The following is a 16,501-nucleotide window of genomic DNA, read 5'->3' as shown; positions in this document are numbered from 1 at the left end:
AGTACAGCTGATCCCAAGTGTTCTGATGTGGGGAGAGGCAAGAGGTGTGCACTGGAGGGCACATCGGCTGTAACGCTATTGGGACAACCCTACTGGACTTAAGTATGCCTGGGCACCAGGTTAGCCCAATTAGTAAATACAGAAATCTCATTCTCCTGGATGGTAAAAATAAAACCGCTTGGAGTGAGTACAAAGAACATGAAAGTCTCATTTTGACACAGGCTTTAATTTTCATTTTAATCCAGAAAAGCTCCAATTATCCAGATTTACTCATAAATAAGACACACGTGCACCTCCAATGTTGACAGCTCTGTCTAGATCACCTGTTTCTATTGCCACACGTGGAAATAAGCAAGTTGAGGTGTGTGCGTGTGCGTACACACACACACACACACACACACACACACGTAAGCAGACACTCTTTAAGTTCAATTGTTCTCAAATGTGAAGACACAAGGCCACCCACCCCATGGACTCTCCCCTGTGCAATGATTTGGACAATGCACTGCAGCCAACTCCACAGTCTGTACAGAGCACACGGGTCTCATCTTACCGTGCACACCGCTTGAGTCAGGTGTTTGCATCCCTGGCGGTAAACATTACGGACTGCATCAGGCCTTCAAGACAAAAATTAAATCAAGACAAAGAAAAGAGCTACATGGAAACTTCTAATATTTTTAAATTTATATTCTTAAATTTAGTAATTATAAGTATAATACTTACTGTTTCCTATACCAGGAAAGGACTCCGTATTCTAGTACTACCCAGAATAATCTCCAGCCAAAAAATCTTGAACTCTACAGGAAAATGACAAAAATTTTCCATGCTGATGCATCTGGACTCAAACATGCAGCTGAGAAAAGTAACTAAGTGGATACAGAAGTATCTGAGACTTCCACCTAGACAGGAGGACTGCACAATAAACAGTAATAAAACTGAGCTCGGATACTAAACGCAGTGATGACAACACATCCCTCACTACAGGGTGACACAGACACAATGCCACACTGCTCAGGTCACAGTTCATGGCTCAGGATTGTTTATAGAAAATGGCAGTTCTGGGCTTTGAACACAATTTCCTCACAGTTGTGAATGAATGTCTAAGGAAGAGAATTATCCTAAACCTATTTACTGCTTACAGATGTAAACGATGGTAAGCACTACCGTGGTTGATTCTAGAAAATAACTGAATTCTAAAACCCACAGAAATTTTACAACCAGGAGATGTCCTTCCCAGGATAATTCAGAAACTAATTTTCTCTGAAGTGTTCTATAATTTGATGTTTTTAACAAAAATAATATTGCAATTATGACTTAGTAAAAAAAAATTCCCTCTACTCCTGTTAAACTTATTCACTTTAAAGCACAGACAATCAGCCTAAATACAGTGATTGATACCTTGAAATGCAAGAGTATAAAAGTGGCTTACAATGTAAGCTCTAAGGTCTCAATCATCTACAGAGACCCTCCTCAATTTATGAGAGTTATACTCCAATAAGCCCATCATGACTTGAAAATATTATAAATAAAAATATTTATTTAAGGGCTGAGAATGTAGCTCTGTTGTGGACATCTTACCTAGCATATGGAAGTCCTTGGATTCAATTCCCAGAACCACTCAAAAACTAAGTAAAGTGAGCCTTTAGTGCATTTAAGCCATTTAAGCTAACTGACACCATAGCTTAGCGCAGAAGACTAAGATTTACATTAGGTACAACAGAGCAAAACAATTTCACAACAAAAGTCTAGTTCATAATAACCTGTAAGGTATCCTGAGACTACACAAGGATGGGTGTTTTATAGCAACACTTAGATCCAAAAACCCAAGCTAGGCTGGGGGTCTAGCTCAGGAACAGAGAGTTGTCTGAGCAGGGGGGGAGGAGGAAAGTAAAGGCACGCAGAACATTATGCTAGGCATGATGGCAACACAGCACTGCAGCCTTGGTGGCCACATGGCTGCCTGGAAACTATAGCTCCCAGGACTGCCCAGTAGCACAAGAGCATCACAGCACACTGCCACACCAAGAAAAGACCAAAATTCCAAGTCAGCGTAGCTGCTCGGCACATCCTTTTACAGGCTCCTGCTTGAAGCCCCACCCTACCTTCCAGAGAGGGCCTTCATAGCGTTTCAGCGCTTTGTAGACAACCTGCTGGAAACACACGTCATTAAAGATGTGTCTACAGAGTTGAAGCATACATTTGAGTTTTTCCCAAAAATGTATTGTTTTAGGAAATGAGGAGTTTAGACATTTAAGGAACAAGAAATTTGGGGATTCAGTTCACCAATACAAACCTTATTACCAACAAGAATATGCTTCATTTCAGCACCGTGGGCAAGGTCAAGAGGTTTCTGATCTGTGTAAAATACAAGGGAAACAGTCACTATCTCAACTACACAGCAAAATTTACTATAATTGTACCATAGTTTCAAAACCCGCCCCCACCAACAAAAAATAAAACAAGATCAACTGCCAGATGTTGCCCTCTCGATTCTTTAAGGCCTCCTTTTAGGGAGCCATTAAGTCAGAAAATCTAATTGTCTCCAGAACACTCTGTACAGGTTCCCCGACCAGCCAGGTTTTCTGCCCATAAATAACTGTGTTAGTTTCCTGACTGGTGTAACAGATTACATCACAGGCTTACCAGTTTAAAACAAAACAAACATCTTCTCTGCAGGTCAATTTGTTTAAGTCTTCTATTAACTTGTTACCTTCTGGTTAACTGTTTAAGTTGTTTAAAAAACAAAACAAAAAACAAAAAACGCCTGGTATGTACTGGTCACATTTGTTTCTATTTCTTCTCATGAAGTTCTGTTAGGTGCCAATCACCATTATAAGGCACTGGCGATTCAGCAATGCACAATGAACAACCCAGGAGAGAGTGATAAAGTCATACTAAAAGAGACATAACAAGTAATAAAGCACTGTGTGCTAATATAATTAGTGACCAATTTGGCAGACAATAGCTACCACTTCAGGTGGGAGGTGAGAGACTGTTCCTGACGACCTCTCTGGGGAAGGGAGGGTTACTGAAAATCATCTTGTAAAGAGACAGAATGCAAACAGGACAGAAGGTGAGAGACAGGGAAGCAGTTCACACAGAGCCAGTTGTCTTAGTTTGCTGGCCCTCATGGAAAGCCTCGAGACAAGGTCTCGAGACAAGATTTGACTGGCATTTAAATTCTGTGTTAGTGTAAACTTTAGCTATTTCATGATTTTGAGAAATTACAATATTAACTGGCTGGTCCCATTATTGCGCTTTAGGTTTTTAACGGCTCTTCCAATACAGAAAGCCACACGCCATACAGTTCTAATCTGAAGGGCATAACTAAATCACCCATGATACAATCAGAATTGTCCACCAATGGCATGGCTGCTGGTGGAGTCTTCTCTTTCATGACTTTCATGGGGAAATATTTTCAGTGGAATGGTGTGCTCTCTGGGATGACTTCAACATAGTCCACAGGGTGGGAAGAGATGAAAGAAGAACGGCCATTATTTTTAATCTAGAGAAGAGATCATGGGCTTGACTTTGTTCTGAGGCAGAGTTACAGAACCACTAGCGTGTTAGGACGCAGGGGCTGCTGACATCCGCTTCTTCAGTGAGGAGCAAACCCCCTTTTAAACAGTCACTGAGAAATCAGTCATCAGCTCAGTTTTCCTAACAGCACCTAGAAAGATAACGGCCTACCAATTCTGTGATTTTCATCCTAAGGCATTTTTGAGAAACTATCTTCCCAGCAGAGGAAAGATGGTAATAAGATTTTCTTTCATAAAAATCTGCCCTAATGCCAAAAATAAATTCTGAGGTGCTGCCAACTGGATGAACTCTCTGGACTCCATGTCTGCGGGGCTAGGCACACAGGAAGCACTCTATGAAACACATTTAGAACTAAGCAAGAAGGCTCCCCACCTCCACGAGCTGATCACCAGCAATTTCAAAAGAAAAATGTGTGTGTGTGTGTGTGTGTGTGTGTGTGTGTGTGTGTGTTATCAAAACAAAGTAAAATAAAATGAGTGGAATAATAGGATATTTGAAGTTGCATAAAACATCTTTGTCCTTTAATGGGAAAACTCAATAAAAATGTCATCTCTCTTCAAATTAATTTGCATAGAAGGAAATTTCAGTTTAATCCCAATAGTAATTTTACCAGGAAGCTAAAACCTTCCGATGCCATGTGCAGCTGTGCACGTACTGCAGAATCAAGGTCAGCACTGGATGACCGGAAGGAAAGCACCAGTGCAAGCAAAGCACCCCACAGATGAGCAGTTTTTACATCATTCTTATGGATGTTTCAGCAACAAGGCTGCCTGCTGCTAAAAAGGATGTCTAACCCTTTTTAGGGTTAGTCAGTTATTTCAGGTATTTTTTTTAATATCCAACGATATTTCCAAAGCAGTGAACATACTGAATCACCCAACATCAGTTTTCCCAGACTACTCTACAAGCCGAAGTAGATCAAGGTCAAACTTGGCTTTCTCCTTTCAGTCAGGTAACGGCCAAGTGTCCCTCTCACAGCCTACCTAGTGTCGTACTGTAGTGTGCTTCACTTGTGACTTCCTCATATAAAACGGCCCCAGACAATCAGGTTAAAATGCTGTATAAAAAGTGCTTAGTGTTCCTAAGTGCAGGACTAGGACTATTAGGGAGAAAACCTGAGTTAGAGCTGCTGCCTCAGGCTACGGCACCGCAGGCCACGACCTCAGTCAGTGGAGCAGCAGCGCGCAGCACGCAGGTGATCTTGAACAGTCGCACACAAAAAGGAAGGCTGTCCTCTGATCACTGGATGAAAATGCCACAACACGAGGCTCATGATAATCTAACCCCCTGGGCTCTAAAGCAGTGGTTCAGCGTTCTCTGACTCAGTGTTGGTGACAACCTCATAGGATCAACGTGATACAAACAACAATCCGTTGTAGCTATCATCTCCTTCATGGTAGGAGTATCTTGGTCAACAACGGTCTCATTTGGAGTAGGGAATGCATTACTAGCTACGTCTCAAAGGAGAAGGAAATGTTGTTCTTTACTTTTGTGATTGTCCTATTTAAAAAGGAGACCATCTAAGTTAACAAAGACTGGATGCCAAACCAAATGGTTTTCTTTAGCACTGACCAAGGACGACTTTCGTCAACATGCTTACCATTTTTGTTCTTCAGGTTGGGGTCAGCTCCACTTCTCAGAAGCTTTAAGGCACACTGTTTATGGCCTCGGTAAGCGGCACAATGCAAGGGGGTATTTCCTAGCTGATCTGAACAGTTCACATCAGGAGGACAGGGCCTGCTGAGCTAACAGAGCAACACGGTGATTATACACCAAAGACAGGCTCCAAGCAGAGCCTGCACAGCAGATGAGCTCACAGGTCTTAGTCCGTCCCGCCTGTGGCTCACTGGGCAGCAGACCATGCTTGCCCTCAGCGGGTGTGTGATCTGAGGTCTGTGTCCTGGCACCACACACAACAGCAGTGCCACCCACCTATGGCTCACATTAAGATTTCACTAACATGCTCCCTCCCAACAGTCTTGCACTTCACATTCGTGACCGCAAAGCTGTAAGTCTCCCAGCCAACCACCAGTCCCCAAGAAGAGTTAAACCCAGAGAGAGAGACACGAGAAGCATAAATGTCAAGGTTCTGCTGAATTTGTCATCCCCACCTTCTTGCTTCTGCAATCTCTGTATAGTCCCCACTTCACAAAATTTTAAAATGTTGCAGCGACTATACTTAGAAACCAAAGAAGTGCTTTCAAGCGAGCCGAAATAACTTAAAGCAAATGGCAATGCTTCAGTCTTGAATTCAGAACAAATTTAGTTTCATATTTAATGAGACCATGCAGGAAATGGAAACGAGAAAGTAGGTCTCCTAGGAAGACAGGGAAAGCAGGCAAGGCTGCCAGCCTGCTCGGCTTCATCCAAGCACGTGATCCACGCGCTGTCCCTTCCTGGTGTGTCACTCTTCTAGAAGGATGATATTCTTGCAGAATTTATTGTCCATCACAATGAGAAAAGCTGTCTCTTTAAAGGATTCTGTTTTGTTGATTTTTTTTCCAATTCTAAATGGGCTTAATTTGAAAAAAAAATTTTTTAAATTTTCTTCCTCTTAACTATTTGCTGTGAAAAATTGCATTCTTAACCATCATGTTCTTGATTGCATGCAAGGAGGTTAATCAGAAATGTAGGAATTGATCAGCATGTGAGCCTCCTAAACTCCCACGCTGAGTTGCCAGGCACTTGTGTGAATGTGTGTCACACTTCTATTCTAGCATGACAAGAAGAGGTTTTCTCCCATGGTCACTGAGTTACGAGCTTAACATTTAGGGAAAACCTTCCTAGCACATAAAGAAATGCGGCTTCCTGTTACCAGAGCTGACACTTCGGCTGTCCGCCCTTCTCTAGCGGCTCCTAACAGCAATTCTTCCAGCTTCCTTTGCTGAGTCCTTTCCACAGCTGCAAGAGAAAAACATATGTCTTACTCTACAATAGTGGTCTCAGCCTTCCTAATGCTACCCCCTTTCATACAGATCCTCGTGCTGTGCTGACCCCCAGCCACAAAATTACCCCATTGCTACTTCATAACATAATGCTGTCACTGACGTGAACAGTAATGTAATATGTGATATGTGACCAGTGGGTGCAGGGGGTTGCAGCCCACAGGTTAAGAACTGCCACTCTACAGCCAGGTGAGATCTTACTGGAAAACCCATTACACAGACATATAAAGAGGGGGCTCAGCAGTTAAGAGCACTGGCTGCTCTTGCAGAGGACCTCAGTTGTGTCCGCAGCACTTACACTGGGCAGTTTACAGTGACCTATAACTCCCGCTCCAGGGGACCTAACATCCTCTTCTGGCTTCCATAGGGACCCACCACACGCGCATGAGACACATTTACAAAGATACACACGCAAACTCATAAATAAAAATACATACTCAAAAAAAAAGGCATAAGTTGATCATAGTGTGGAGGAATAAAAATGCTTTTAACTGAAACTCAAACACCGCTGATCCATGAGTGCTTCTGGTTTTCCTTTCCAGTGAGCTCCATTCCCTTCATTTTTGGATGAGATTACAATTTCAATTCAAAGGATGTTAGAGATTTACCCATACAATACGTAGCATAAACAATTATGAGCTTTTGATGATCAAAATAGTACTGTATCTGCCTTGAAAAAAAGGTAAGTGGCGTTTGTAACGTCCAGACTGTACTAAGAGCAAAGTAGTGATAAGGAAGCGTGATCCGTCCACCCCTCGACGGCCCTGCACAGCTCTCCACAGTTGATGGCTTCTGGTGGGGTGCAGGTGGAGGAACACCTTCAGGGGATGCCAACTAGGAGTCTGACCACGCTCCAGGGAGTATATGGACAACAGAAAATGGACTTCTTGTTCTTGTTGTTGTTGTTGTTGTTGTTGTTGTTGTTTTTCTGAGAGGGAGGAGAGGTCACAGGGGAGGAGCGGCAGACATGAAAGGACTGCAAGGTGCAAGGGAAGTGTCACGGGGGCCGAGGGGCATGACGGGAGATTCCCAAATCATCAATAAAAAAAGAAAACAGACAAAGCTTTTGTAAACCAAACCAAACAAAAAAAGAACAAAAGAAGAAACAGTAATTTATAGTAAGATGTACAAGTCAGATAAGTATCTGTTAATAGATACCAAATTACCTATATATGTCTAACAAACACTATAACACTCAGTCTGTAGGTGTTATTTCCTAGATTACAGAACAGGTGTGTAGGGGAAGGAAGGCCACGCAAAGGACGGCTGAGACCTGCGTAGGCTACTGTCTGTAAGTTAGCTCTGAAATCCTATGTGCAGAAGAGCAAGTGCAACGTGATCAAAGAGAGGAGTGTATCAATAAGCTCTCATTTGCCTAGACTTGCACTCCGTTTTCGGAAGAAAAGGAGGTGGTGGCAGCTGCTACTGCTTCAGGCTGGAGGTTTAGCTCAGCGGTGAAGAACTTGCCTAATGTGTACAGAGCCCGGGGTAAAATCCTCAGCATCGAAAACAAAGAAGCCTGTAAGCGTTCTTGTAGCCAAGTAGTGTAGTAACCCTAACACATGGGACACAGAGGTAAGAAGATCAGGGGTTCTTCTCCTATACAGCAATTTCAAGGCCAACAAAACAAGTTCGTGCAAATACAAGCAATCCAAAAAAAAAAAACCAACAACAACAAATACGAGCAATGCAGTTTAACATGTATGGATAAAGGCCAGAAGGATCATTCCCTAACAGACTACATGGCTAAAGAGATCTGAGCAGAGAAGCCAGTGATGAGCCAGGTAAGTAGGAAAGGGAACACTGGTTATCGTGAGCTTGGCACTACAGCATGCTGATATTCAAAACACATTTAAACAATCACACCCACTGGAACTAACAAACAACCACAGTTACTACCTATCTTCTATTGTCATATATTTTTCTCTTTCTTTATTAGTTTACTTATTTGTTCACTTTACATCCCAGTCATAGGCCCCTCCTCCTCCTCCTTGTGACTTTTGACACAAGGTTTCATGCAGCCCAGACTAGCCTTGACCTTGTTACATAGCTAAGCCTGGCCTGGAATCCCCAGGGCACCCAGACCTACCTCCTACCCACTAGGATTCCCAACACCCTCCTGCATATTTTAAGTCTATCTTCATCTGCTGAAACTTAGCTACTTCATGGAATAGTTTAATACTAATGCAATCACAGGACAGACAGCACCTGCGAAAAGAACTTCATGAAGTCTCTACTTTGCAGTCACCAAAGAAATGAATGATTGCAAGAATTATTATTAACATACATTATAGCCCTGACTAAAAGTTTACCAGTAAACAAGATGTTAATGTTACCCCCTTCCATAGTCTATTTATTAGTAACAAAGAAAAAAAACTACTTTTCCAGTAGACCACCAATATCAGGGTCAGTCAGTGTCATCTGACTCAACAGCAGCACGAATCAATCATGTGTGTCCTAATAGACTGCAGCAACACAGGCGACAACCTCACCTACTTAGAATTCCTGTCCACACTCGATGTCCTGTATCTGATCATATGGAATGAAAAATTCAAAGTGAAGAACATTCCATTTTAAAAAATCCACAGCTGTCTTTCCAACCAACCCCTCCCCACATACTGCGTCTTGAGATGCAGTTCTCACTGCGCAGCTCCAGCTGGGGTGGAACTCACTATGAAGAGCACGTAGGCCACAGACTTGAGGCCATCCTGCCTTCCTCAGTCACAGCCACCCTCATCTCCAAAATAGTCAATGCTACATAAAACAGAAGCTGCTGTCTCAGATAAAAGGGCCAGGGAAGGTATGACAAGTATAATATGGAATTATGCATAGATCTAGATTGGGTACATGTCATGTGGACAACAGATAAAATCTGTATATGCAATGTATATTATATTATAAAAGGCTGAGTATTCCTTACCAAAATTCTTGAGGTTAAAAAAAGGTGTTTAAACTTTCGGAGTTTAAAATTTCAGAGTATTTTGGGGGTTGGAGGGTTGCTTGTTCATTTTAGCTTTTGGAATATTTACAAACTTTACTGGTAAAGTGTTCTGAATCCAAAATTAGAAATGCTTAAAGGCCTTTAACGTTTTAGGTTTATGGCATTCAAATTTTTCATTTAAAAGTGTATATTCTATTTATTTATTTTCTTTCATATGCATAAGTGATTTGCCTGCACATATATATCACATGCATGCCTGTACCATGTAGATGCTGGGAAATGAAGCTGGGCCTTCTGTAAGAATAGCAAGGACTCTCAGCTGCTGAGCCATCTCCCTAGGCCCCCAACTTGTTTACTAGTGCTAAATTTTCTGATGTTGATCATTACATAGTCAGCCTTTGGCACCCAGGGGTTCTATCTCTGGATTTAGCCAATCACAGATTTAAATGAAATAAGACAGAGTCTGTTCTGAACACTGTGTCTCTTGCCACTGTCCTCTGAGCAGTGTGATGCCACTGCTGACCCAGCATTGCAGTGCATGGGTGTTATGTGTGCTCTAGAGACTGTTAAACTGTTTGTCTGTCTTTCTTTCTTTCTTTCTTTCTTTCTTTCTTTCTTTCTTTCTTTCTTCTTTCTTATTTTTTGAGACAGAGTTTCTCTGTGTAGCCCTGGCTGTCCTGGAACTCACTCTGTAGACTAGGCTAGCCTTTAAGTCAGAGACCCACCTGCCTCTGCCTCCCAAGTGCTAGAATTAAAAGAGTACAACACCACAGCAGGGCATTGGTACTGTCCAGTAAAGACAGATGAATCCTCTGCACAAAGGTGCTGGGACAACTGGTACTTACACAGGAAAGTACGGACACGGACACTCATACACACACACACACACACACACACACACACACACACACACACCCTGCAACAGCAAATGCAACTTTAACTCAAAATGGAGCATAGGCTTATAAAACTCTTAAAACAGAGCATGTTTATAACAATAGGCTAAGAACATCAAAAACACAAGAACAAAGGGCAGGGGACAGCAGATCAATGGTCCCTCATCAATCAATCAACAACAGATACATATTAAACTAAACTTTTTAAAACGTGAAAAGGCAACCTCCAGAATGGGAGGAAAATTTTTAAAAATCATATCTGGTTTTTAATGGACTTGTATAAATAGCTCATAATAAATAATTTATGTACAGTTTAAAGGCACATGGTAGGCCACCTGTAAGTTCCACAAAAAGGGGGGGGCACCATTTTATAAAAGACATTTGTGTATTTACGTATTTTCTAATTCACAGTTCTAGGACTTTCAGATCCTGCAGCCAATGCCGAAAGATATTGTGGGGTTCATTGCGATTATGTAAGAAGACACCCTGTTCTTTTTATTGTTGTTGTTATTATCTTACACATTGTATCCCGAATGCAGTTTCCCTTCCCTCCATTCCTCCCAGTCCCTCCCCCACTTCCCTTCTCCCCCAGATCCATTCCTCTTCCATTCCACTTTAAGAAGGAGAAGGAGGGGCAAGGAGGGGGAAAGAGGAAGAGTAGGGGAGGAGGGGGAAGAGGGGGAGGAGGAGAGGGAGGAGGAGGGAGAGGGGGGAGGAGGCAGCTGCAGCTGCAGCAGCAGAGGCTGCCACCACCTCCTCCTCCCAGGGCTAGAACCAAACACGGCATAACAAGTTACAATATGACTAACACAAACCCTCATATCGGGCAACCCAGTAAGAAAGAAAGGATCCTAAGAGAAGGCAAAAGAGCCGGGTGGTGGTGGCGCACACTTTTAATCCCAGCATTTGGGAAGCAGAAGCAGGCAGATTTCTGAGAGTTCAAGGCGAGTCTGGTCTACAAAGTGAATCCAGGATAGCCAAGGCTACACAGTGAAACCCTGTCTTGAAAAACAAAACAAACAAAATCTCTCTCCAATAGTATCGCTTCAGATATTTAGGTGTGTTTTCTTTATGCCTACTCTATTTCCTGTCTGTGTGTGTTATCCTGTTACCTGGTTTCTGTTCTATTATAATTTACTTATTTTTCTTTTGTGTGCGCTGGAGTTTTGCCTGCAGGTATGTCTGCGTGAGGTGTCAGATCTTGAAGTTACAGACAGTTGAGAGCTGCCATGTGGGTGCTAGGAATTGAACTCAGGAGCTCTGGAAGAGCAGTCAATGCTCTTAACTGCTGAGCCATCTCTCCAGACCATGTTCAATTAGCACAGTGAGTTGTCCCCAGCACTTCCTCAGTCTACAAATGACAACTTAATGCTGTCCACAAATAGCATTATATCTGGGGAAGGTGATCTCATCAGAACAGAATCACTTGATTAAGTCTCTATTTTCTATTTCCCAGGCTAGGAGCGCATGAGCTGACAAATGACGTTAGCTGGAAAGTCACTGAGCTCTTGCCCTTGCACAGTGTGGATTTCAGAAGAGATGCCTTTAGAACCCCCTATTAAATGTTGCTTGTCATTCACTCCATCAGGAAAATCTCAGTCCTGGGTGCCCATGAGGCAGGAGAATGACAGGACGGGACAATCCGATCACAATGTGTTAAAGGGCAGAGACCACATCCAATATGATCCAGGAGTCCTTAAGTCACATGCTACAATGACTCGCGGAAGTTAAGGGTGGAACCAGAGTTCCACTTCAAGTGATGACACTGACCTAAAGATGGGTCACAAAAATGTCAACCTCAAAGAAAAGCTAAGAGAAAGGTTCTGGATGTCACCAGTGTGCTGCATGGATGCAGAGAGAGATCCTACCAAACCCACTAATACATGCAGGACGTGTTCATAACAATTCTCTAATATAGGTGCCTAACAAACATTCATTATTTTTGTAACTACAGGCTAAGTGAGAAGAGTTCAATCAATTAGAAAATTGTTAAAAGCAAGACTGTGCTTTTCACATGAGTAAAAATAAGAATAATTAAAGTTACAAAGTTAACACCTTTAAATGCCAAGTTGTATCACCCTTCTCTGAATTGCAAGGAAGAGAAACAGGGTATCAGCGAAGTTGCAGCTGCAGTTCTGAGACCTTACTTGCCAAGTCCAAATCATCTGGTCTAGCCTTACAGCAAAGCCTGGACCATTCAGAGAGTAATCCTATCACCTAAGACCTTTCTTTTTTTTTTTAATTTTATTTTATTAATTTATTCTTATTACATCTCAATGGTTATCCCATCTCTTGCATCCTCCCATTCCTCCCTCCCTCCCTCCCTCCCATTTTCCCCTTACTCCCCTCCCCTATGACTGTGACTGAGGGGGACCTCCTCCCCCTGTATATGCTCATAGGGTATCAAGTATCTTCTTGGTAGCCTGCTATCCTTCCTCTGAGTGTCACCAGGTCTCTCCATCCAGGGGACATGGTCAAATATGAGGCACCAGAGTTTGTGTGAAAGTCATACCCCACTCTCCACTCAACTGTGGAGAATGTCCTGACCATTGGCTAGATCTGGGTAGGGGTTTGAAGTTTATGGCCTGTATTGTCCTTGGCTGGAGCCATAGTTTGAGTGGGACCCCTGGGCCCAAATCTGCCTATCATAATGTTCTTCTTGTAGGTTTCTAGGACCCTCTGGATCCTTCTATTTCCCCATTCTCCCATGCTTCTCTCATCTAGAGTCCCAATAGGATGTCCTCCCCTCTGTTCCAGTTTCCTGGTAAGTGAAGATTTTCATAGGACAAGCCCCTTGGGCTAGTATGCAGATATAAGTGAGTATATACCATTTGACTCTTTCTGCTTCTGGGTTAACTCGCTCATTATGATCATTTCTAGTTCAATCCAGTTGTCCACAAATTTCGGGATTTCTTTGTTTTTAATAGCTTAGTAGTATTCCATAGTGTAAATGTACCACATGGGAGCAGGTTAGTTTTAAACTATAGTGGAGAAATGCCTCCACACTATCAAAGGCTCATACATCTTCTTAAATGCAACTTAACCTTTGGTGTCCATAGCAATGAAGCCAACCCACCAAGAAATGAGTGTTGGTGTTGCACTACAGTGAGGGCGTGTGGAAGAGACACCGGACAGAAGTCTCCTGTGCTAAGGAAGGAGGCATAAGGAGCACAGCGCGGCAGCTTCTCTGCCCTTCTTCTCTATGCTCTCATTAGCACACTGCAGCAGTGGATCCTAAGCCACGCCTCCTCGTGGCTATATTTTCTATTCCTCATTTGGTTGTGCACTGAGAACGTATTTTTAACTTGCTATATTCTTTTATAAGTGAAGATTTTAATAGTCATAAAGTGAATGCTACAGCATGGATGTGAAATGTTCCCCAGTCTCAGGCATCGGAACATTCGGTCCCCAGCTGGTGGCTGTGTTTTGGGAGATCATGCAATCTTTGGGAGGTGAGACCTAGCAGAGTACAGGGGGTAACTGAAGTGGGCCTGAGCTAGCTTCACAGCCCTGCCCCATGTCTGGCCCTCTCTCGGCTTCCTGGTCTTCCAAAGTGAAGAAGAGTCCCACTCACATGATCCCGCCACCATAGAGCCACCTGCCATGCCTTCCTGCCATGACGGATTCCACCCCCTCCACACTGTGAACCACACTACATCCTTCCTTCTAGGCTGCTCTGGTCAGCCATTCTGCCATAGCAACAAGTAGCTAACAGAGCAAGCAAACACTGCATCTAAACAACGGCTTTGTAATGACATCAGCAACACAGATAGCTTTGTTGTTATCTGTATGGGTGCCACAGAGCTGTGTTTACTCATCTGGCCTTAGCAATAGTAAAACAAAACACTATTTATATTAAGATCCATATTTACCTTCAAGCATGTTTCTTATTTCTTTGTCATGGGTGGCTTCTTTTGCTGTCTGTCCGCTCCCATTTACAACCGTAGTATCAGCATTGTATTCTAAGAGAAGCATTACCAGCTCCTAAATAAACAGGGAGATTGTTTTAGTTGTTAAGTCGCTACTTTATGGCATGGCAGTCCTTCTCCAACTTACTGATTGCTATAATTTCTAAAGCAGAAAAGATTATATAAGAATCTTCATACCAAATCAATCACGTCTATAACAATTCTGGTAATAACTTATAATAGCTTAAACAATTCCTCATCTGCAACCAATATGAAGCCATTTCTGTAGTTGGCTTCTAAAAGCAAATTATCTCGGGGCTAAAGAGATAGTGGCTCAGCACTTAGGAACACTCATTGCTTGTGCAGAAGACCCAGGCACACTTCCCAGCACATATTTGATGGCTCACAAGCCTTCTGTATCCCAGCTCCAGGGTATCCAACAGGCACGTACATGGAACACATATGCATGCAGGCAAAACTTTCATTCACAAAACAAAGATAAATAAATCTTTAAAAAACCTTTCAAGTAAATTATCTAGTTATTTTATGAAAATAACTCAGGATTATACTAAATATGTAAGCAAAAAAATCACAATTTAGAGAGAATTCAGTATATTCATTCATTTTTTTATAAGGCTTGATGAGAATAAGGATTTCTTAAACACATTTTCATAAACCAATTTTAACATTTTATGAATATTTTCTAAAGCGACACAGACTGATGGGACAAATCACACTGAAAGAAGTTTATACTCAAACAATTTCCTGAAGTCAATATTCAACAAAGAGAGTGGTACTGAGAGTGGCATTCAACCTGGTTAACTCTTGCAACTTCAGTATGACTGATAATGTACTGGTACCAGTGATGCAGCCACACAGCCTAAGACAGTAGACATGGAGAACCCAGACGATAGAAGCACAGTGCATGCCCTGGGATGCACAGGTCCCAGGGAGGGCGGTAACACAAGCATGGTGCGTGCCCTGGGATGCACAGGGCCCAGGGAGGGCGGTAACACAAGCATGGTGCGTGCCCTGGGATGCACAGGGCCCAGGGAGGGCGGTAACACAAGCATGGTGCGTGCCCTGGGATGCATAGGTCCCAGGGAGGGCGGCCACACTGCACTCGGCTCCACAGTACGTGCTGTTCTAACTTCTAGACTGACACACACAGAGTGAGATGGTCTCAGGCTGTCCTGTACTTGTCATCTTTCCTTTAGGCCATAAAATCTTTTACATTATTTTTAAATATTTATACAACAGAAACACTTAAATAATATCTAAAATACAATGAACAAAAAATGCATCTACTATCTTAGTTACTATAATTAACAATAACAAACATTTTAGCTTATGTCTTTCCAGTCAGCATTCATTCAAGTAAACTTGAACCTTCCTATGTGGCTCAGGCTGGCCTCAAACAATCTTCTTGCCTTGCTTTTCTCCAGTAGAGAGGCCATAAGAGATACAAAGGGAAACAGCTAGGAAACCCACTAGTATTTTAGTTAAGCAAAAAATGTTAAGATACTTCCGTAGTTCATGTCATTTTAGACTTAACATTTCATAAAAATATTTCATGTGAGAAAATGAAAAACCCAGAGAATGATTTTAATAAATTACAGTGGTGATGATACACATATTTAATCCCAGCACACGGGAGGCAAAGGCAGGCAGATGGCTGAGTTTAAGGCCAGCCTGGTTTATACAGCAAGTTCCAGGTCATCCAAGACACAGAAACCATGTCTCAGAGGGAAAAAAAAAATTACAACTCGTGTAAGAGACTTGTATAAAGAACATAAAAAGGACTTTACAACTAACAATAAAAAGACAGTCCTAGTCATGTATGCATTGGTTTACTGTGAGAGCCCAATGAATGCAGAAATATGAAGAACGTGGATCTATTCCTAGCGTACAGCATGGGCTTAATAAAAAAGGTCTCTGTGTTGTCATCACCAAAAAAAAAAAAAAAAAAAAAAAAAGACAGTCCAAATTTAAAATGCAAAGAGGAAGTTATAGCAACTTACTTATGCCTGTAAGCCCAACATTCAAGAGGCTAAGAAAACAGATCATGAGTTCAAGGCCAGCCTAAGCAACATACTGATATCTTGTCTCAAAAACCAAAATATAAATAAAATGCATGAGAAAGCATCTGAACAAATGGAGCCCTGCCTCCAAACTTCTTGATTCACGGCCTCCACGTCTATTGCATGATGAAGACAAGCTCTCCCAAGGAGCTAGTATCAGAATAGAAATGTGCTATTCAGAGTCAAAATTACA

General features: G+C 42.3%; 1 protein-coding gene across 4 annotated transcripts in view; it reads right to left on the bottom strand.

The window, feature by feature from the left end:
* Positions 1-16,501, bottom strand: part of OSBPL1A (oxysterol binding protein like 1A) — a 181,469-nt gene that overhangs the window by 136,852 nt on the left and 28,116 nt on the right. For 3 of the 4 annotated variants that reach the window (XM_084779756.1, XM_084779759.1, XM_084779757.1), the window contains exons 5-11: positions 14,192-14,303; positions 6,356-6,441; positions 5,141-5,285; positions 2,294-2,355; positions 2,103-2,150; positions 724-797; positions 554-617 (exon numbers count right to left, since the gene is read on the bottom strand). In XM_084779756.1, the coding sequence (XP_084635882.1) occupies positions 554-617; positions 724-797; positions 2,103-2,150; positions 2,294-2,355; positions 5,141-5,285; positions 6,356-6,441; positions 14,192-14,303 (591 nt within the window). The remainder of the gene's footprint in view (positions 1-553; positions 618-723; positions 798-2,102; positions 2,151-2,293; positions 2,356-5,140; positions 5,286-6,355; positions 6,442-14,191; positions 14,304-16,501) is intronic. The other variant, XM_084779758.1, reaches the window with a different exon arrangement.

This window comes from Acomys minous (genome assembly GCF_964271855.1).
Source record: "Acomys minous genome assembly, chromosome: 4".
NCBI lineage: Eukaryota > Metazoa > Chordata > Mammalia > Rodentia > Muridae > Acomys > Acomys minous.
The sequence above is the reverse complement of the archived record's forward strand: the minus strand, read 5'-3'. Positions and strand labels throughout refer to the sequence as shown.